This window comes from Salvelinus fontinalis, chromosome 38 (assembly GCF_029448725.1).
Source record: "Salvelinus fontinalis isolate EN_2023a chromosome 38, ASM2944872v1, whole genome shotgun sequence".
Classification (NCBI taxonomy): Eukaryota; Metazoa; Chordata; class Actinopteri; order Salmoniformes; family Salmonidae; genus Salvelinus; species Salvelinus fontinalis.
Genome location: NC_074702.1, coordinates 32,675,192 through 32,698,282, shown reverse-complemented (window position 1 = coordinate 32,698,282; position 23,091 = coordinate 32,675,192). Strand labels below are relative to the sequence as shown.

Here is a 23,091-nt window from a genome sequence, read left to right as displayed (position 1 = left end):
AGGGGGCTGTCTATTCGCTGTGTGTGACAGCTCTCATGTGACATCAGGCTCCCCTCTGGGAGGAAAGGGGGAAGAAGGGAGGCCTTGGTCTGGTTAGTGAAAGTATAGTGCAACCCCTCTAACCAGCCTCCTCACCCCCTCCCAATGAGCCTGCGCTTGGTGTGTTCCGTTCCGTGTGTGACATCACCACTGCCTCCTCGCTTCTCAATCCCCTGAATGAGCCCGGGTGCAGTGCACACAGGCAGACCACAGCGGCGCCAGTTGTGGTGGATCATTTTGCTGTCACGTTCGTATAAATCAGTGTTACCGTGGTCGGACTCTCTCTCTCTCTCTGCCACTGAACCTCATGTCAACCAGTGGTTGGCTTATTGAGTCACCCAGAATTCCCCAGTTGACTTGAGGGAGGATGTATTACTGTATTGTGTGTGTGTGTGCGTGCGTGCGTGCGTGCGTGCGTGCGTGCGTGCGTGCGTGTCTGTCTGCTTGACTGTTTATGTTTTGTTGAGTAAAATGACCTATTGTGCAGTAGTTGTGTGTGACAGAGCATTCCATATGTATATAACGGATATACAGTAGCTTTGTGTGAGTGCGTGCTTGCGTGTGTTTGTTTAGTTTATTACGATCCCCATTAGTTACTGTACATGCAGCAGCTACTGTTCCTGGGGTCCATAAAACGTACAAATACATAACGAAGTACAGAACAGTTATAGACAAGAACAACACAAGATATCACATGAAATTATATATAAAAAAAATATTAAATAAAGGTTATATAGGAAAGACACATGGAGACAACAAAAAATACTATTTACACACTATTCATATATTCATATTCTTACATACAGTACAGTTAAATTGCATCTTTAGAAAGAGGAGGTGCTGTGATACACCATGTATTTTTAATCCATTTTTTATAAAAGCTAAATTGGCGTTTTGCTTGAGTAACATCTGGTGGCAGTGCATTCCACGATGACATGGCTCTATACATAACTGAGCAATGCATTAAATCTGTTTTTGGTTTGGGTACCGTGAAGAAACCCGTTGTGGCGTGTCGGGTGAGGTATGTACTCTACCAGTCAAAAGTTTTAGACCACCTACTCATTTAAGGGTTTTTCTTTATTTTCACTATTTTCTACATTGTAGAATAATAGTGAAGACATAAACACTATGAAATAACACATGGAATCATGTAGTAACCAAAAAAGTGTTAAACAAATCAAAATATATTTAATATTTGAGATTCTTCAAATAGTCACCCTTTTCTTTGATGACAGCTTTGCACACACTTGGCATTCTCTCAACCAGCTTCACCTGGAATGCTTTTCCAACAGCCTTGAAGGAGTTCCCACATATGCTGAGCACTTTTCCCTCACTCTGTGGTCCGACTCATCCCAAACCATCTCAATTTGGTTGAGGTCGGGTGATTGTGGGAGCCAGGTCATCTGATGCAGCACTCCACCACTCTCCTTCTTGGTCAAATAACCCTTACACAGCCTGGAGGTGTTTTGGGTCATTGTCCTATTGAAAAACAAATGATACTCCCACTAAGCCCAAACCAGATGGTATGGCGTATCGCTGCAGAATGCTGTGGTAGCCATGCTGGTCAAGTGTGCCTTGAATTCTAAATAAATAACAGACAGTGTCACCAGCAAAGCACCCCCACATCATAACACCTCCTCCTCCATGCTTTACGGTGGGAAATACACATCATCCATTCACCCACATCGCATCTCACAAAGACACGGCGGTTGGAACCAAAAATCGCAAATTTGGACTCCAGACCAAAGAACACATTTCCACCAGTCTAATGTCCATTTCTGGTGTTTCTTGGCCCAAGCAAGTTTCTTCTTCTTATTGGTGTCTTTTAGTAGTGGTTTATTTGCAGCAATTCGACCACGAAGGTCTGATTCACACAGTCTCCTCTGAACAATTGATGTTGAGATGTGTCTGTTACTTGAACTCTGTGAAGCATTTATTTGGGCTGCAATTTCTGAGGTTGTTAACTCTAATGAACTTATCCTCTGCAGCGGAGGTAACTCTGGGTCTTCCATTCCTGTGGTGATCCTCATGAGAGCCAGTTTCATCATAGCGCTTGATGGTTTTTGCAACTGCACTTGAAGAAACTTTCAAAGTTCTTGAAATGTTCCTTATTGACTGAGCTTCATGTCTTAAAGTAATGATGGACTATCGTTTCTCTTTGCTTATTTGAGCTGTTCTTGCCATAATATGAAATTGGTCTTTTACCAAATAGGGCTATCTTCTGTATACCCCCATACCTTCTCACAACACAACTGATTGGCTCAAATGCATTAAGATGGAAAGAAATTCCACAAATAAAATTTTATGAAGGCACACCTGTTAATTGAAATGCATTCCAGGTGACTACCTCATGAAGCTGGTTGAGATAATGCCAAGAGTGTGCAAAGCTGTCATCAAGGCAAAGGGGTGGCTATTTGAAGAATCTCAAATATAAAGTATATTTTGATTTGTTTAACACTTTTTTAGTTACTACAGGACTCCATATGTGTTATTTCATCGTTTTGCTGTGCTCAATATTATTCTACAATGTAGAAAAAAGTCAAAATAAAGAAAAACCCTTGAACGAGTAGGTGGCCTAAAACTTTTGACTGGTAGTATATGTCTGTTTGAAAGTGTATGCAAATAGATTGTATGTGTGCGAATGGATATCCAGACCTGTACATTAGGTGAGTGTGTGTTCATTGTGGTTAGTCCAGCTGCACTATTTCCTGTGCCCTCAGTCAATGCTGCCAGTGTTGTGTTAAGCACAGCGTCATCATTTATGAGGCAGCACTGCTGTGTAGAAGTTACACACTGCCTTCAGCTGGCCCATTGGGACTTGGAAGTGTGACTTTCTCTGTTGACGGATGGGAAGGAAGCGAGCAAGAGCGTAGTTCGTCTTGGCTCATCTGACTCTCTGGTCACACAGAGAAGGGTTAGTGTTGGCGCGCCCAGACCATTGGTCACTGGCGCAACACCGAGAGAGACAAAATGAGAGAGAGACAAAAGATTGATAGGCTGATCAAATAAAAGACAGGATCTGCTCTGAAACGTGACCCTGGGACGGGTATTTGGTAGGTGCCTGGGAGAGACCTGAATGGGTATCTCACTAAGAAGGTCAAAGGTCACATTACACAAGAGCATTGTCGCAGCTTTGTGTTTAACACTGACACAAACCGCACACACACACAAGCTATTATAATCCAACTAATTTATCTCAGTGTTGAGTAAATGCTATTTTGTCTGTAGTTGTCCTTTAAGGTCTGGCTCCAACTACAACTGCTTAGCAGTTCCTCTCCCCCTTCTCTCCCTCCTGTCTTGATGGCCGTTGCGGTTGTATACTCTCTTTAAACAAACCATGGTGGCTGGCTAATCCTGGGCTTCTGCCTAACGTTGCAGCCATCAATTTAAGGCTCCGGGCCTCCTAATACACCGTGGTGTAGGGAACTGTCAAACACACACCACCGCACACATGGTTCCCGGCATTACGTGTTTTGCGTTACTTTCTGCGCCCAAGCACGGCTGTCAGGCGCACCACTACACACAATGTTGTCAGTGCTAAGTGTGTCACCCGGTTCTACTGTGTAAGCTTCTGTCAAACACACGCTTCCACCACACATGGTTTTGAGTTGTGTGTGAGCGTTACAGTACTACTGTGCAGGTCCCGTATCAGATACTTACACAGAGCTACACACATGTTCGGGAGTATTCGGTGAGCGTTACCATAGTACCGGGTTCCTATAGGAACCATATGAACTGCAGCATTACCCCTAAGTGACCCTCGCGAGAGACAGGGAGATGTGTGTGTCTTAACATTGCAAGTGAGCGAATGGCATCGATTCTAATCTGGTGGGTGAGCCATTTTGATAACTGCTGTGGTTTCTCATAGAGAAACGATGAGAATTTGACCATTCTTTGCCTTTTTATGACCGCTCAACTGAACACAGTGAGTGGGAAAGAGTGGGGAAGAGTAAAAGTAGGGAAGAATTTCCACCCTGTCAGCCATCACATTTGGATTGGTCTTGTCTTCACACACACAAACAAAATTGTCAGTCGTGTTGCTAAACTCCGTCCTCCGTCCTCCTTCCTGTGTTTCAGATGTCATCTCTCCCACGCACTACAACCCGTACTACAGACGGCTCACCTTCGACGTGACCTCCATGGAGAAGAATGCCTCGAACCTGGTCAAGGCTGAGCTACGCGTCTTCCGCCTCCAGAACCCCGAGGCCCGCGTGTCTGAACAGAGGATTGAACTGTACCAGGTAAACCTCCCTTCTGTCCTCATCTCTAACCACGTTTCCATTCAACCTTTTTTTATTTTCTTAGTAAAAACATTTTGAACCCCCTTTTTCTCCCCAATTTTGATCGTTTTTTCCCCAATTTTGACTTTCGTTCTTGATTAATGAAAACATTCTTGGCAAATGCTTTCGCTTTCGCTCGTCTTGCGCCGGTCCAAGAATTTCACCTCTAGCGGCACAATACGAATGCCCCCGGCCGTCCCTCTTAATCATGGCCCCAGTTCAGAAGAAAAACCCACAAAATAGAACCAGAGTCATTAGGTTATTTGTGAGTGGAGAGAGGAGTGTGGAATGCAGAGCGGTGATTTAGACCCGGTGCTGAGACTCCGGGGGCTGCGCTCCGTCCCAGCGTCTACTGCCTCCACACGGTGCGGGACCGTCGGCACCAGCCCATTCTCAGGGCGTGGTAGTGTTTATGTCCAGCAACAGGGGAATGACAGGTGGCTTAAACACAGCTCAACATGGAGGATTTTCTCACGCGAACACAGGCATATGAGGGAGGACAGATAGAGCCGGTGCAACCAGGGAGTTTCTCCAAGGAGATCAACTGATAACCTTCAGTAATACATTCAAGTCGTGCTGTACATGAACTGGACACCCAAAACATTACACTGACGTGTGTAGTTCCACACACATTCAGATACAGAGTGGAATTGAGCCGATACATGATGATGTATGTCTCAGAGATACAGTGTTACTATACATTAACTACTAGGAAGGTTCTCCCTTTGCCATGACTGTTGAGGAGTGATCGGGCCCTGAGATGGTCCACTCGCCAGGGCCTAGTGAAGACTAGCCAGGGCCTAGAGGAAAGATATCATGGGCTACGTTGAAGTAAGTGACCATCCAGGTAGATGGGCTCCCATGTCTGTCTCTCATCTCAAGGGTTTGTAAGCAATTGGCCCCAGTCTCTGTAGGCTTACTTTTCAGAGATTGTGACTAGTCTCAACCTCTCTTTCCTTTTTTTCTCTCACTCTCACTCTGCCTCTCTCTCACCTTTCCCCTACCTCTTCTCCCCCCCTCTCTCGCGTCTCTCGTCAGGCCTCCCTGTAGCAGCAGTAGATCTCAGTGGTGTAGCAGACAGTGGTGGAGTAGAGGAGCAGTGTTTCTAAGGAGAGCGTGGCCCAACATAAATACATGGTTGTGAAGGACAGCAGAATAACAACGCTCTGTCCGGCATCTGTTTCTGGCCCAGCTCGGCTCCTCCTAGACCTGCTCAACCGATCAGGGAGAGAACAGTCTTGGAGACTGGGGGGGGGGGGGGGGGGGGGGGGGGGGGGGGACCACTACTAGACCCGAGTAACTGAACCAGGAGCGACTTCTGGGACTCTTACCGGAATTTCCCTCCAGGTTGTTCTCATACGTAGGACATGTGTTGTTTCCACAGATTTTGAGTCACAAGGACCTGGCGTCCCCGACGCAGCGCTACATTGACAGCAAGGTGGTGCGCACGCGCGCGGAGGGGGAGTGGCTGTCTTTTGACGTGACAGAGGCAGTCAGTGAATGGTTGCTTCACAGAGGTAGGACGCAGAGGTTTGGACTTCCTATACTACACTGATCGTACACGAGGCTGAAATCTCATTGGCCTGTTGTATATGAACCATCCTGTCTATTTTCCCCCCCCCCCAGACAGAAACAGTGGATTCAAGATCAGCTTGCACTGTCCGTGCTGCACGTTTGTGCCCTCAAACAACTACATCATCCCCAATAAGAGTGAGGAGCTGGAAACCCGCTTTGCAGGTATGTATTGGACAGTCTATGTGTGTTACTCTACAGGCATACAGATGCTATCTTAATTTGACTAGTTTCTCACAGCAGGAAAATAATCCTGCAGTAAAAGGAAATGTGAATTATTATAGACATTTTTCTGAAAATCAAGTCTCAAATCTTTGGGTGGAATTGAAAAGCTTTCGAAGCCTTGACCACTACGGTTTGCATTTCCTGCACCGCAGGAACACTTTCTGTGACAACAGAGTGCTCAAATAAAGATAGAATATCTGTATATTGAGAGATAAGTACATTGTATTTTACGTTCATTCATATGTAGCTAACTGACATGAATAGTTATGCAACAATGTGTTGGGCAAGGGTGAATAAGAAGTGCAGTAGTGCAGTTTCCCCGAACTTGATTTGACAGTGTGTGAACGTGATGGATTTTGATGATATATGTATGTGTGTGATTGACAGGTATAGATGACAGCTTCCACCACAGCGGAGACCTGAAGGTGTATAGGAAGCGGCGCCACAGCGCCCAGGCTCCACACCTGCTCATGATGCTGCTGCCCTCCTACCGCCTGGAGTCCCAGCACAAGAGCCACCGCACCAAACGAGCCCTGGACGCTGCCTTCTGCTCCAGGTACTGACCCATAATGACCCCTACTGACCCCACTGATCCTCACATGACCCCGGCACCACTCTGCTGGCGGGAACTCAACACACACACACACACACACAGAAGCATGTGCGCATGCACACTCACAGCTAATAGATACTGTACACACCTAGTAAATAGTTAGCTTCTCTGTCAGCAGCTCACCCTCTCAGTGACACACACACACTTGGCAGTTGTGCTTATTGCAGAACTCTCTCTGCTCACAGCTCTGCATGTATTCACGCTCTCTTACACACACACACACACACACACACACGTGTGGCTAACACAGAACCGTATCCATCCCTCACTCCTAACTCTCTCTGTCTTCCTACGCACAGAAATGTCCAGGATAACTGCTGCTTGCGTTCGCTCTACATCGACTTCAAGAAGGATCTGGGCTGGAGGTGGATCCATGAGCCCAAGGGCTACAATGCTAATTTCTGCGCCGGGGCCTGTCCCTATCTATGGAGCGCTGACACCCAGCATTCCAAGGTGAGAAGTCAAGGGTCAAAGGTTAAATAATCCAAAGGGATTGGTTCAGAGCCAGCAGAGGTCAGAGTGGTAGTAGAGAAGTGGTGAGAGTAGCAGTGTGGAGAAGTGGTCATTGTGGCAGCGTTGTGCAGTGGAGTTCTTCTGTAGATCGTCTCATTCCTATTTTTTTGTTTTTTCATAGTTTCAAAGCAGCACTGGTCAAAGCCCATTGCCTTTGTCAACGTCAAGCCTCATACTTGACCTCTGTGTGTGATTCTTCGCTTCAGGTGCTAGGCCTGTACAACACCATCAACCCGGAGGCGTCGGCATCGCCCTGCTGTGTGTCTCAGGATCTGGAACCTCTCACCATCCTCTACTACATCGGCAAGACCCCCAAGATAGAGCAGCTCTCCAACATGATCGTCAAGTCCTGCAAGTGCAGCTAGGAACTGTGCCTATTCAGTCACACACACACACACACATGGATACACACACATTCAGTCACACACACATGCATACACACGTGTATGCACCCACCCACCCACCCACCCACACATATAAATACACATACTGTACATATACACATACACACATTCATCAACAAACACATACTGTTCATTCACACAGTCAGTCACACTATTACTTTCCTGCACTATTGTACAGACATATTTGATTTCCTACAAGCACAAGTGGAAAAGGTGCTGAGCAGATCTAGGTACAGAAAACAGGTCTCCCGAAAACATCCATGCGCGCGCACACACACACACACACACACACACACACACACACACACACACACACACACACACACACACACACACACACACACACACACACACACACACACACACACACACACACACGCAGCTGTGGCTTTTGTACAGGTGTGCCTGTGTTTTTGTGTTTAGAAGGGCCCTGTTAACATGCCTCACCTCACACACTTGTCACACAAAGACGCAAGAGTACGGCAAACACTGGAAAAAAGTATACGTGTCTATATGTGAAATTATACGTCTGAGAAACAAAGACCGACCCGCCCCCCGGTTTCAACATTCAAAGCAAGCCATCTCCTTGATTTTGTTTGTCTCGTTTTGCATCCCTTTGAAACTATTGTAATTTTATATTTTGTTTAGATTTTTGATAATTGTATTGCCTATTTAATATCCAGTGTTTTACGGTTAGCACCCAACGCGTGGCGGATGAATCCACTTCCCAATGTCAGTTTACTAATATGTTATAACATAGTAATGTTATAATCGCGTCCCATATGCTGTTTATATGTGCTGTAACAGCCACTTAAGGCAGAAAGAGGCGAGGAGACTGTAAGAGAGAGACAGAGAACAAAATAAAATAAACACACCTAGCATGCCTACCTTTTCAACAGACTCATCCTCACACAGGCATACTCATAAAGAACACACACATACACACATCCCAAACCCTGCAGCAGGCAACATATTCAATCTCTGCTGGAATGAACAGTCCTGACATTTTGATAACAAAAAAAAACAAAACAAGAAAAGTGTCCCAAAGTAATGTTGAGCTCTGTTTACCTTGTGCATTGAATCTTGAATGCTTTAGGGAGCCCAACAGTGATTCCATCAACCACACAAGGTATGTCATCATAAACACACGTTTAAGACTTCTGTGGGTATGTTGGATCGTTCTGAGTAGAACAGGGCTGTCGTTGTCTATATGATGCAGTGGTATGGGAATGTGGAAGTATGTTAGCTAGGGAGGTATAGTAGTGTTGTGGTGACAATTAGAGAGAAGGGATACGATAGGGGAGAATGGACAGTAGATGTGACCTGGTTCAGAGATTATCCATGAACCTTTGTGACCATTCCATTAGGTCTGAGGTTACTTTAGGTCAGAGGTCAAAAGGTCATATTTACAGGTGTGCAGTAGTTGTTATGGACACCGGCAATGTATCTGCTCATTTGCATCCGAAAAGCTTCGTCTCGCCCGCCTCCCTCAAAGTGTAAAGCCATTATTCAGTCATAGGTTTTTGTCCTTTGTAGGAATAAAAAATAGTTGGACACGAAGAATTGCACTGACGCTATTTTGATTCAGTTTTTTATTTTTGTATTTTTTAATAGTCGTTACTTCCCCCTTATTAAATGAGGAGTGTTGATGATGTGACTCAGAGCAGGAAGTGTAGGTGACACTACCCCGCCCCTAACCCCACCCACCTTTGGGCAACCGCGCCAGTGGACTTCCTGGAAAACCAGGAAGAGGAGCGAGGCACCAATATTGTCATGATAGAGCTATTCTTTTTCGTTGTTGTTGTTTATGATGATTATGTTTTTGTTGTTGTTGACCCACTATGATGTATTGTAACACATTATTGTTGTTGTACTCTAGTGGTAAATAAATTATTTAAATTACAAGGGAATAACGCAATTCGCCTTTTCTTTTTGCTGTTAATCTGTGTTAATCGAAGCGTGATGTTACATAAATGTTATCAAACCTTGAGAGAGATGTTGAGAAAGAAGATTCAAAAACAGATTTATTTGCCACTTCCATTGAGCAAAACAATAACAGTATGATTTTCTTATGCTGCATGTGTGGGCTGTCATTTTCATCTCCAACACAAGCACTGAATGCATCTCCCTCTATTTCTTACTGCGAAAAGCTATGGAGGTAAGCTAGAATGGCACGCTGTTAGTACTCCATGAATATACATTTACAGTATTTGTCAGAGTTGAATAACTCTCCAGAAGAGTAACTGCCAGAGATGGACTCAGAAGGGAACGAAAGGGAGTCTGCAGATGAGGAGGGAAAAAGCGGGAGTGTGTGCACAGATAGGGTGCAGGAAAGGAAAGAGAGATGGACGGAGTATGAGCAGTATTAAAAAGACGTGGGAGGTTTGAGTCAGTTCGTTCTGGTATGACGCTTCTCACCTTGAGAGTGAGAGGGAGACAGGCAGGCTGCCCAGGTAGAAATATGACATTGCAGATATCCAAGTAACCGCTGAGATAAATAAAGACAGTGTGGTCCTAGGCAGAGCTGGACTTTCTGTGTGGTAACTAAGGAAGACACACACGCACACACCCTCTAGGCCAACCTAGTGCCCGGCTCCACTCTAAAGACATCTTGCCCCTCATAAAACATGTCTCAACATCTCTGCTGGACCCAACGAGACTCTGGTATCATCTGAGCCAATGGGGGGTCAGTTTTATTCTCAAATGATCAAGTTGGATACGGCTGCAATGTTCAACACATCGTTCTCAATGCATTTTATTCACGCTTTGAAAACCACAACATCGAGCCGGGCGTGAGGGCCGTCACCGACCCAGAGGACTGGGTGATCTCGCTCTCCAAGGACGACATGAGTAAGGTCTTTAATCAGGTCAACACCCGCAAGGCCGCGGACCCCGACAGTATTCCAGGGCGCGTTCTCAGAGCATGCGCAGAACAGCTGGGAGGCATATATATTCACGGTCATTTTAAACCTCTCCTTGTCTGTAATCCCCACACGTTTTAAGATGATCACAGTCATCCCTGTTCTTAAGAACTCTAAGGCTTCATGCCACAATGATTACCGCCCTGTAGCACTCACTTCTGTAATCATGAGGTGCTTTGAGAGACTGGTTATGGCACACATTAACTCCACCATCCCAGACATCCTAGACCCACTCCAATTTGCATACACCCCAACAGATCCATAGATGACGCATTTGAAGTTGCTCTCCATGGTGCCCTCACCCACCTAGATAAGAGGAATACCCATGTGAGAATGACATTTTGGGCAAAAAGGGAAACTCCGCTCCATCATTCATTGAATCAGATGGTTTCTTTGTCACAAAACCCACTGATATTGCTTTAAAATTGCCAAGAAACTGAATATCTTGTACAACGCTGTGTATTACTGCCTTCATAGAACAGCGCAAACTGGTTCTAACCCGAATAGAAAGAGGAGTGGAAGAACCCAGTACACAACTGAGCAAGACGACAAGTACATTAGAGTGTCTAGTTTGAGAAACAGACGCCTCACAAGTCCTCAACTGGCAGCTTCATTAAATAGTACCCGCAAAACACCAGTCTCAACGTCAACAGTGAAGGGGCGACTCCGGGATGCTGAACGTCTAGGCAGAGTTCCTCTGTCCAGTGTCTGTGTTCTTTTGCCACACCTTAATGTTTTATTTTCACTGTCCAGTCTGAGATTTGGCTTTTCTTTGCAACTCTGCCTAGAAGGCCAGCATCCTGGAGTCGCCTCTTCAGTTTCTTGGCAATTTCTCGCATGGAATAGCCTTCATTTCTCAGAACAAGAATAGACTGACAAGTTTCAGAAGAAAGTTCTTTGTTTCTGGACATTTTGAGCCTGTAATCGAACCCCCAAATGCTGATGCTCCAGATACTCAACTAGTCTAAAGAAGGCCAGTTTTATTGCTTCTTTAATCAGGACAACAGTTTTCAGCTGTGCTAACAAAATTGCAAAAGGGTTTTCTAATGATCAATTAGCCTTTTTAAATGATAAACTTGGATTAGCTAACATACAGTAACGTGCCATTGGAACACAGGAGTGATGGTTGCTGATAATGTCACGACTTTCGCCGAAGTCGGTCCCTCTCCTTGTTCGGGCAGCGTTCGGCGGTCGAAGTCACCGGCCTTCTAGCTATCGCCAATCCACTTTTCATTTTCCATTTGTTTTGTCTTTGTCTTACACACCTGGTTTCAATTCCCCAATTACTTGTTCATTATTTAACCCTCTGTTCCCCCATGTCTGTTTGTGAGTAATTGTTTGTATGTAGTTAAGGTCCGTTAATGTGGGCCCTCCTTTTTGTATTGCATTTGTATATTTCGAGTAAAGTACGTTTATTTACTAATATCTGCTGTCCTGCGCCTGACTCCTCTACACCAGCTACACACAGACCTCATTACAGAATTACTCACCTTAAGAATTAAGTCAGCAGGAGCAGACGCCCTCCCTGTGAACGTAGAGGAGTGCGTCCAGCAGCACGCGACCATGTTGCAACGTCTGAGCACCGCCATGGATCACGTGCTGCAAACGATGGATTGTTGGGAGAGAGGAGGAGGTCGTCCAGCGCCTCCACCAGCCCATCTACAGCAGGCCCCACTGTCCACCCCTCCTTCACCCGGTCCCAGCGGGATTCGGCTCGCACTCCCGAGGGAGGATCCGGAAGTACAAAGCGAAATCCTGCACGCTCCTTGTCCCCTGCCTCAAGTGGAACAGACGTTCACCCGCCGCTCGACCCTCAGGCGGGTGGTCGAAAACTGCCCGAAAGCTGCGGGTGAACTCTGCGTAATGGTCCATGCCGTATGGAGTGAAGGAGACACGGCGTTGGCCCACTCCAGGGCTTTGCCTGAGAGGTAGGAGACGAGGGCGGACACGCTCTCACATCCCGAAGGAGCCGGGTGGACGATCGCCAGGTAAAGCTCCAGCTGGAGTAGGAACCCCTGGCATCCGGCAACCGTCCCATCATACTCCCTCGGGAGTGCGAGCCGAATCCCATTGGGACCGGGTGAAGGAGGGGTGGACAGTGGGGCCTGCTGTAGTTGGGCTGGTGGAGGCGCTGGACGACCTCCTCCTCTCTCCCAACGATCCATCGTTTGCAGCACGTGATCCATGGCGGTGCCCAGACGTTGCAACATGGTCGCGTGCTGCTGGACGCGCTCCTCTACGTTAATTCTGCTGACTTAATTCTTAAGGTGAGTAATTCTGTAATGAGGTCTGTGTGTAGCTGGTGTAGAGGAGTCAGGCGCAGGACAGCAGATATGAGTAAATAAACGTACTTTACTCAAAATATACAACGTTCTTCTGTAAGAAGAAGGCGACTCAATTACCACCTCATCAACGGGGGGATTGTGCGATAAATCTCCTGGTAGACGCAGCACTTCCCAGGAGTCACATGTATCCTCTGTCACTATGGAAACATATGTCGCCGAATCCCTGGGGCAGGGATACATTCGGCCCTCCACTTCACCTGCCTCCTCGAGCTTATTTTTTGTGAAGAAGAAGGATGGAGGTCTGCGCCCGTGCATTGACTATCGAGGTATCAATCAGATCACTGTGAGGTACAGCTACACGCCGCCTCTCATCGCCAGTGCGATCGAGCCAATGCAGAGGGCGCGCTTCTTCACAAAATTGGATCTCAGGAGCGCTTACAACCTGGTGCGTATCCGGGAGGGGGGCGAGTGGAAGACGGCATTTAGTACCACCTCAGGGCACTATGAGTACCTCGTCATGCCGTACGGGTTGATGAATGCTCCATCAGTCTTCCAGGCCTTTGTTGATGAGATTGTCCGGGACCTGCATGGGCAGGGTGTAGTGGTATATATCGACGACATTCTGATATACTCCGCTACACGTGCCGAGCATGTGTCCCTGGTGCGCAGGGTGCTTGGTCAACTGTTGGAACATGACCTGTACGTCAAGGCTGAGAAATGTCTGTTCTTCCAACAGTCCGTCTCCTTCCACGTCAGGGGTGGAGATGGAGAGTGACCGCATTTCAGCCGTGCGTAATTGGCTGACTCCCACCACGGTAAAGGAAGTGCAGCGGTTTCTAGGGTTTGCCAACTACTACCGGAGGTTTATCCGGGGTTTTGGGCAGGTAGCAGCTCCCATTACCTCACTGCTGAAGGGGGGACCGGTGCGGCTGCGGTGGTCGGCTGAGGCGGACAGGGCTTTTGGTCACCTGAAGGCTCTGTTTACCTCGGCTCCTGTGCTGGCTCATCCGGATCCCTCTTTGGCGTTCATAGTGGAGGTGGACGCGTCCGAGGCTGGGATAGGAGCCGTGCTCTCTTAACGCTCGGGCACACCACCAAAGCTCCGCCCCTGTGCTTTCTTTTCGAAGAAGCTCAGCCCGGCGGAGCGAAACTATGATGTGGGGGGCCGGGAGCTGTTGGCTGTTGTCAAGGCTCTGAAGGCATGGGGACATTGTCTTGAGGGGGCTAAACAACCTTTTCTCATCTGGACTGACCACTGCAATCTGGAGTACATCCGGGCGGCGAGGAGACTGAACCCTCGCCAGGCAAGGTGGGCCATGTCCTTTACCCATTTTGTTTTCACTCTGTCCTACAGACCAGGTTACCAGAATGCTAAGGCAGACGCACTGTCCTGGATGTATGACACAGAGGAGCGGTCCATGGATCACACTCCCATACTTCCGGCCTCTTGCCTGGTGGCACCGGTGGTGTGGGAGCTGGATGCGGACTCCCTCCCAGTGTCCAGCTGGGCGCCTGTACGTTCTGTCTGCTGTCCGCGACCGTTTGATCTATTGGGGCCACACGTCACCCTCCTCTGGTCACCTTGGCATCGGTCGGGCGGTGCGTTGCCTTAGTGGGAAGTACTGGTGGTCCACCTTGGCCAAGGACGTGAGGGTTTATGTTTCCTCCTGCTCGGTGTGCGCCCAGTGCAAGATCCCAGGCACCTGCCTAGAGGGAAGTTACAACCCCTACCCGTTCCACAACGGCCGTGGTCACACCTGTCGGTGGACTTCCTGATGGGTCTTCCTCCCTCACAGGGCAACACCACGATCCTGGTCGTTGTGGATCGGTTTTCTAAGTCCTGCCGTCTCCTCCCTTTGCCCGGTCTCCCTACGGCCCTACAGACTGCGGAGGCCCTGTTCACTCACGTCTTCTGGCACTACGGGTACCTGAGGACATAGTCTCTGATCGGGGTCCCCAGTTCACGTCCAGGTTCTGGAGAGCATTCATGGAATGTCTGGGGGTCTCGGTCAGCCTCACCTCAGGTTTTCACCCCGAGAGTAACGGGCAGGTGGAGAGAGTAAACCAGGATGTGGGTAGGTTTCTGTGGTCATATCGCCAGGACCGGCCGGGGGAGTGGGCGGCGTTCATCCCCTGGGCAGAGATGGCCCAAAACTCACTCCGCCACTCCTCCACTAACCTCTCTCCCTTCCAGTGCGTACTGGAGACTGTATCAGCCGGTTCTGGCACCTTGGCATCAGAACCAGATCGAAGCTCCTGCGGTGAACGAGTGGTTTAAGCGCTCGGAGGAGACCTGGGACGTCGCCCATGTGCACCTGCAACGAGCCGTGAGGCGGCAAAAGGCGAGCGCCGATCGTCACCGCAGTGAGGCCCAGGTGTTCGCACCGGGGGACCGGGTCTGTCTCTCGACCCGAAACCTGCCCCTCCGCCTGCCCTGCCGGAAGCTGGGTCCGCGGTTTGTGGGGCCATTCAAAGTCCTGAGGAGACTGAACGAGGTATGCTACTGGTTACAGCTTCCCCCAGATTACCATATTAATCCCTCGTTCCATGTGTCTCTCCTCAGGCCGGTGGTGGCTGGTCCACTCCAGGAATCTTAGGTGCAGGAGGTTCCTCCGCCCCCTCTGGACATCAAGGGGGCCCCGGCGTATACTGTTCGAGCCATCCTGGACTCGAGGCATCAGGCGAGGGGCCTTCAGTACCTCATAAAGTGGGAGGGGTACGGTCCAGAGGAGAGATGCTGGGTGCCGGGGGAGGACGTATTGGACCCTTCGTTGCTGTGGGATTTCCACCGTCTCCATCCGGATCGCCCTGCGCCTTGTCCTCCGGGTCGTCCCCGAGGTTGGTGTCGGCGCGCTGCTGGAGCCGCGCATCAAGGGGGGGTACTGTCACGAAGTCGGTCCCTCTCCTTGTTCGGGCGGCGTTCGGCGGTCGACGTTACCGGCCTTCTAGCCATCGCCGATCCACTTTTCATTTTCCATTTGTTTTGTCTTTGTCTTACACACCTGGTTTCAATTCCCCAATTACTTGTTCATTGTTCAACCCTCTGTTCCACCATGTCTGTTAGTGAGTAATTGTTTGTATGTAGTAAGGTCCGTTAATGTGGGCCCTCCTTTTTGTATTGCATTTGTATATTTCGAGTAAAGTACGTTTATTTACTAATATCTGCTGTCCTGCGCCTGACTCCTCTACACCAGCTACAAACAGACCTCATTACAGATAATGAGCCTCTGTACGCCTATGTAGATATTCCATAAAAAATCTGCCATTTCCAGTTACAATTGTCATTTACAACATTAACAATTTCTACACTGTATTTCTGATCAATTTGATGTTATTTTAAATGAACAAAACATGTGCTTTTCTTTCAAAAACAAGGACATTTCTAAGTGACCCCAAACTTTTTAACAGTAGTGTATGTGTTCTTGCTTTACACCCCCTGCTATATTGTGAATAAAGAGTTGCCTGTCTAACACAACACAGATTGTTCTTTAATGGAAGTCTCACCAACCAAATCCAGGTAGAATCAGGAATTCCCCAGGGCAGCTGTCAAGGCCCCTTACTTATTTCAATCTTTACTAATGAGTAAAGCCAGTGTGTATGTGGATGACACTATACACGTCAGTTACCACATTGACTGAAATGACAGCAACACTTAACAAAGAGCTGCAGTTAGTTGAATGGGTGGCAAGGAATAAGTTAGTCCTAAATATTTCAAAAATACTGTATTTAGGACAAATCATTCACTAAAACCTAAACTTCAACTAAATCTTGTAATTAATAATGTGGAAATTGAGCAAGTTGAGGAGACTAAACTGCTTGGATTAACCCTGGATTGTAAAACTGGCATGGTCAAAACATATTGATACAACAGTAACTAGGATGGGGAGAAGTATGTCTATAATAAAGCACTGCTCTGCATTCTTAACAACACTATCAACAAAGCAGGTCCTACAGGCCCTAGTTTTATCACACCTTGACTACTGTTCAGTCGTGTGGTCAGGTGCCACAAAGAGGGACTTAGGAAATTGCAATTGGTTCAGAACAGGGCAGCATAGCTGGCCCTTGGATGTACACAGAGAGCTAACATTAATAATATGCACGTCAATCTCTCCTGGCTCAAAGTTGAGGAGAGATTGACCTCATCACTACTTGAATTTTTCAGAGGTATTGACATGTTGAATGCTCAAGACCACACAAAACATGCCACCAGAGGTCTCTTCACAGTCCCCAAGTCCAGAATAGACTATGGGAGGTGCATAGTACTACATAGAGCCATGAACTCTATTCCAAATCAAGTAACTCATGCCAGCAGTAAAATTGTATTTAAAAAAACAGCTAAAAATACACCTTACGGAACAGAGGGGACTGGGAAGCAACACAAACATTAACACATGCATACAAACACACAACAACATATGCACTATACACACATGTACACATGGATTTTATGTTATAGATATGGGGTCTACACCTCCCTCTGCAACTGGATCCTGGACTTCCTGACAGGCCGAACCCAGGTGGTGACGGTAGGCAACATCACCTCCACCACGCTGACCCTTAATCCCCTCCTGTACTCCCTGTTCACACACGACTGTGTGGCCACTCACGAATCCAACACCATTATCAAGTTCGGTGACGACACGACGGTGGTAGGCCTGATCACCGGCAACAATGAGTCAGCCTACAGGGAGGAGGTCAGTGACCTGGCAGTGTGGTGCAGGAGTAACAACCTCTCCCTCAACATCAGCAAGACTAAGGAGCGGATTATGGACAACATGAAATGGGTGGGGGGTGAGCACGCCATCCACATCAAATTCAACATGGGCACAAACCCACCGTTGCTGGACCAGACAAGACTGGCAAAAAGTGCTCTTCTCTGACGAGTCGCGGTTTTGTCTCACCAGGGGTGATGGTCGGATTCGAGTTTATCGTCGAAGGAATGAGCTTTACACCGAGGCCTGTACTCTGGAGTGGGATCGATTTGGAGGTGGAGGGTCCGTCATAGTCTGGGGCGGTGTGTCATATTATCATCGGACTGAGCTTGTTGTCATTGCAGGCAATCTCAGCGCTGTGCGTTACAGGGAAGACATCCTCCTCCCTCATGTGGTACACTTCCTGCAGGCTCATCCTGACATGACTCTCCAGCATGACAATGCCACCAGCCATACTGCTCGTTCTGTGCGTGATTTCCTGCAAGACAGGAATGTCAGTGTTCTGCCATGCCCACCGAAGAGCCCAGATCTCAATCCCATTGAGCACTTCTGGGACCTGTTTGATCGGAGGGTGAGGGCTAGTGCCATTCCCCCCAGAAATGTCCGGTAACTTGCAGGTGCCTTAGTGGAAGAGTGGGGTAACATCTCACAACAAGAACTGGCAAATCTGGTGCAGTCCATGAGGAGGAGATGCACTGCAGTACTTAATGCAGCTGGTGGCCACACCAGATACTGACTGTTACTTTTGATTTTGACCCCCCCCCCCCCTTTGCTCAGGGACACATTATTCCATTTCTGTTATTCACATGTCTGTGGAACTTGTTCAGTTTATGTCTCAGTTGTTGAATCTTGTTATGCTCATACAAACATTTACACTTGTTAGTTTGCTGAAAATAAACACAGAAGACGTTTCTTTTTCCGCTGAGTTTAGTGCGCTTCCTTTATTTCATATTTCTTATTCTTATTTCTCGTGTTTTTTCTAGTAATACATTGTTATTGAGTTTCTTGTTTGCAAGAAAGGCATTTCACTGCACTTGTGCAAGTAACATTAAAACTTGAAACGAATATGTTGCAATATGGGCTATTCAATTAACTATTTACATACAACTATATATATATGATATGGAATACTATATCACCAACTACAGTACACAACAACCGTATCACTCATAGTCAAATATTTGCAAACCAATTCTTTGGCACATGTAATAGGATACCATCCATAGTAGTATTATGGTCTTTATGGAGAACATAGGCTGTTGAGAATAACATGTTTTGAAGCTAAACGGGAACTTCCTGTGATTGAGACAGAGTTGTGCTTGGAAAGATAAATGCTCCACTAACTGATGATGTCACAGTTCACAGCAGTGCAAAAATCACTGAACAGTATTGAGTTTATTCCAGCAGTCCCTCCCTGCCCACCCCAATCATTCCGAAGCATCAAGATGGCATCATAATTACTCATAGGAATTATTGTCAAACGGAGGACAACAGTGACTAACCGTTTAAACCATTAGAAATAATAATTTATCTTATAAGGTATTAGATAGCATTTTGATCATTGCAAGACCTACAGTAGCTAAGAACTTCTAACCTGTTATGGTTGGGAACACTTTAATGCAACTTCCCATATGTATGCATTCATAGAGTCTTCATAACAGCCACATAAGACATTATAACATCTGTCATAGGCAGTCATAAACATGATAAACAACGGCACAAGATTACCAATGGTTGATAGGTGCAGGGCTATGGGATTCAATTGAGAATCACGAACACACAGCTCAGGGAGTATAGTGCTCTTGGGCTTTAGACATTGACCAGCTGTGGCGGCAGGACGAGCAGTGAACAGCAGAGTCAACCTGGGTTGTCGTTTTCTTCTTTGTTGTGATTCTTCACATCGCGTCTTACTGTGTCCAGGTGTGGCCTCTCTCTCTCTCTCTCTCTCTCTCTCTCTCTCGCTCTCTCTCTCTCTCCTCTCTCTCTCTCTCTTCTCTCTCTCTCTCTCTCTCTCTCTCTCTCTCCTCTCTCCTCTCTCTCTCTCTCTCTCTCCTCTCTCTCTCTCTCTCTCTCTCTCTCTCTCTCTCTCTCTCTCTCTCTCTCGCTCTCTCTCTCTCCTCTCTCTCTCTCTCTCTCCTCTCTCTCTCTCTCTCTCTCTCTCTCTCTCTCTCTCTCTCTCTCTCTCTCTCTCTCTCTCTCTCTCTCTCTCTCTCTCTCTCTCTCTCTCTCTCTGGGTTTGTAACATAGGGGGAATGCTGGAGATTTCACATGCACTTCTGAGACACCGTTTAATGTCTTATCTGCTTCTCAGCTTCCTCCCTGCTGACACACACATACACAAACGTATACACACATGCACACTTGTCTGCTCTAAACACACGCATGCATATGCACATACATGTACACATTCAATCTTTCTCCCACACGCGTATACACACATGCATTATTTGTCTCTCACACACACACCCATACTGCAAACACCCATACTGCACACACCCATACTGCAAACACCCATACTGCACACACCACACACTTTTAGATGTCTACAATACCTCAGAAGTGTTCTCCCTCCTTGGCATTCGTGCACAAACACAGAGTGAAAGCCTGAGAGTATCCAGCAGATCGGAGCGAGGGGTTTGGGGTGAAAGGGCTCCTCGTCCCGAGGGAGTAAAGCGATTTGGTGATTCAGCCGCAGCTGGCGGCACACAATAATATGAAATCAGAGAGAGGCACTCTGAACGGTGACATCAGCATGAAGCAATGCACAGGCCCTGATTATCACAGAGAAAATCTCAGGCTACTTGTCAGAAAACGTATGTCTGATGACAGTTTGTGTGTGCGTGTGTGTGCGTGCGTGCTTGCGCGTGTTCGTGCGCGCGTGCTAGTATTGCTACCCTAATGGGTACTGGAAATCCCCAAAAGTCCCCACAAGGATAGTAAAACAAGGAAAATTCTCCCTCGTGGGTTAGGGGTTAAAGGTAAACTTCACCGCTAAACACTACTATTTGGAATATTCTTTCAGTCTACCTACATAGTTATGAGTGATGAGAGGTGTTTCAGACATAACTATCCACCATAGCAGTATGATCTAAAATTGCATGGAGTCATGTTTTGTAGCAATTATGGTGGCCTTTGTGTGTCGCCGATTACACAAGTACACTAGCAGCGCGAAAATATGGTTGTCCTTGTTCAATAGAGCCATTGGACTTGTCTCAACGATGTTCCTATCTGCCACAACATCCAGCCTAGCCTGACAGCTATAAAAAGGCAGGATTTTCAAAATGGGGCGGACAGTTCTTACTGGAGAGGCTCACAACAGACCCCATGGATCGTGTGTATGTGACAGATCATCGAAGTTTCGATGCAGATATGGATAGAGGTGTGTTGGAGACAGAACCTCCAAGATCAACTGGCGGTGGCTGCCTAGACCAGCTTGACCAGGAGGTTAAATGACAAACGAGTAAGTTGTTTTGCTGTCAGTAGCTAGCTAGCAATATAAGCTCTCTTTTCACACGAGGCAGTGTTGTGCAGTGTCATTTCGTGATTGAGTCGGCCGTGCCAAGCTAGCCAAGTTGAGCTAGGTAGCTTTGTTTGCTATACCCAAAATGTACTGTAGCCTAATGTTATAGCTAGATAGTGTCACGGCTCCTCCTCTGCCGTGCAGGGGGTGGTTCCTCCTGCAGGCAGAGGAGGGTCGTTAGTGATTGGAGCCACCTGGGCTCAGGGTATAAAACTGCTTACTAATCACCTCTCTCTCGCTCTTGCTCTCTCTCTCTCTCTGCTCCTCCAGGTATGCTCATGATTTGTTTGTTCCTTTTTAGTTTTGCATAGTTTTCACTCAGTCATGTTCACACACACATATTCATGCACCCATGCACTTTACATACACCTTACATTATAATACTTCCACACCTCATTCCTGTTTCTTAGTTTAAGTTAATAGTTTGTTTAATAATAAAGAACACTTTTAAATTGGCCTATACCTGTTGTTCGTGTCCCCTCATTATTGTCACAGGCTATGAGCCGGCTTGTGACAAGTGGGGGCTCATCCGGGATAGTAGTTAACTTGGGTTAGTTTAGTTCAGATTGACAATTTTTTTTGTTTGAGGGGATGTTTTGGTTGGGCCAATTTTTGTTTAAGAGAGTTGAGAGCCATGTGTTCTTTTGGTTCAGTTAGCTTGGTAGCTAAGCAATTCACTCTGTGTTTTTCTGGGTTTTGTTCAGGTGGGAGTCCTCTCCTGTTCAGGCATATCAGCAAGTGTCAATAGGAGGCTTGTGGTGTTTTTGTTTTAGGTGGCAGTGAACGTGGGTAGAGCATCCCTTTCCCTTTTCCCCTACATCGGCTCGGGAGCACCTCCGTGGTTATGGGAGGGCCGCCAGTTTCTGGTTGTCTTTTCCACTCCACTGGTTTTGTGTGCATAAAACCCCACCACATGTGACTGCACGAAGACCAGGGCCAGTTAGTTAGTAGTTTTGGAGGATAGTGGGGTGTGGCTCCTGTCCTTGAACCCAGATTGACAGCAAGTGAGTTGTGTTTTTTTGAGCATTTGTAATAGTTGTATTGGTTGAGGAAAATGTCTTCCATTTTGTGTAGTTTTGTTCAAGCTCCTTCAGAGGTAGCCTTAGAGTTGTGTACTAAGGAGCAGTTAATTGAAATTGCTGAACATTATCAGATTGAGATTGTTGATGAAAAAATTAAAGAGACTGTTAAAACTAGCCTAAAGCAGGGTCTTAGGGAAATGGGTGTTTTTGGCGGTCAGTCTGCTAGTAGTGAGGGTGCAAGTTTTCAGTCTAGCCCTTCATTAACTTTTGAGCAGCAGAGGGAACTGTTGCAAATGCAATTAGAGATAGAGCGATTGAGAAATGCTAATAGACCGGAAAGACTACCACAGTTTGATGTTTCACAGAATCTTTGTTTGTTGCCTAAATTTGATGAGTCAGATCCAGACACATACTTTACTTTATTTGAGCGTATTGCGGAAGCTAGAGCTTGGTCAGATTTGGACATGACTATGTTGTTGCAATGTGTACTTACAGGTAAAGCACGTGAGGCTTTTGCAGCACTGAGTGTAGCTGACAGTAAAGTTTATGCTAAAGTTAAATCAGCAGTTCTGAAGGTCTACGAGCTTGTGCCAGAGGCATATCGTCAACGTTTTCGTTACAGGAAAAAGTTAGATTCACAAACCTATTCTGAGTTTGTTTGTGATTTGACTTCTGCATTTAATCGTTGGTGTACAGCTTCTGAAGTTAGTACTTTTGAGGGTCTGTCTAATTTGATTGTGTTAGAACAGTTCAAAAATTCTGTGTCTGACCAGGTTGCTACATACATGAATGAACGTAAAGTTAAGTCTCCAAGTGATGCAGCCATCCTTGCAGATGAGTACAGGCTAACACATAAAAGCCATTTTGAGTCAAACAGTGACATGTACCATAAAAATAACTTTACTCCTAGGAATAGGAGGTCATCTTTTTTTGGAGATTTTTTCAAAAGGCCTCAGCAGAAGTTTGGGTCTGGAGGACTTAAAGC

The 23,091-nt window shown here is 46.8% G+C and overlaps 1 protein-coding gene across 1 annotated transcript in view; it reads left to right on the top strand.

Annotated features, from left to right (window-relative positions):
- Window positions 1-9,559, top strand: part of LOC129837601 (transforming growth factor beta-2 proprotein-like) — a 32,824-nt gene extending 23,265 nt beyond the window's left edge. Inside the window, exons 2-7 of the mRNA XM_055903899.1 lie at window positions 4,117-4,280; window positions 5,704-5,836; window positions 5,946-6,056; window positions 6,504-6,672; window positions 7,029-7,182; window positions 7,449-9,559. Of these exons, the coding sequence (XP_055759874.1) occupies window positions 4,117-4,280; window positions 5,704-5,836; window positions 5,946-6,056; window positions 6,504-6,672; window positions 7,029-7,182; window positions 7,449-7,607 (890 nt within the window). The 3' untranslated portion in view covers window positions 7,608-9,559. The remainder of the gene's footprint in view (window positions 1-4,116; window positions 4,281-5,703; window positions 5,837-5,945; window positions 6,057-6,503; window positions 6,673-7,028; window positions 7,183-7,448) is intronic.
- The last annotated feature ends 13,532 nt before the right edge of the window (window positions 9,560-23,091 follow it).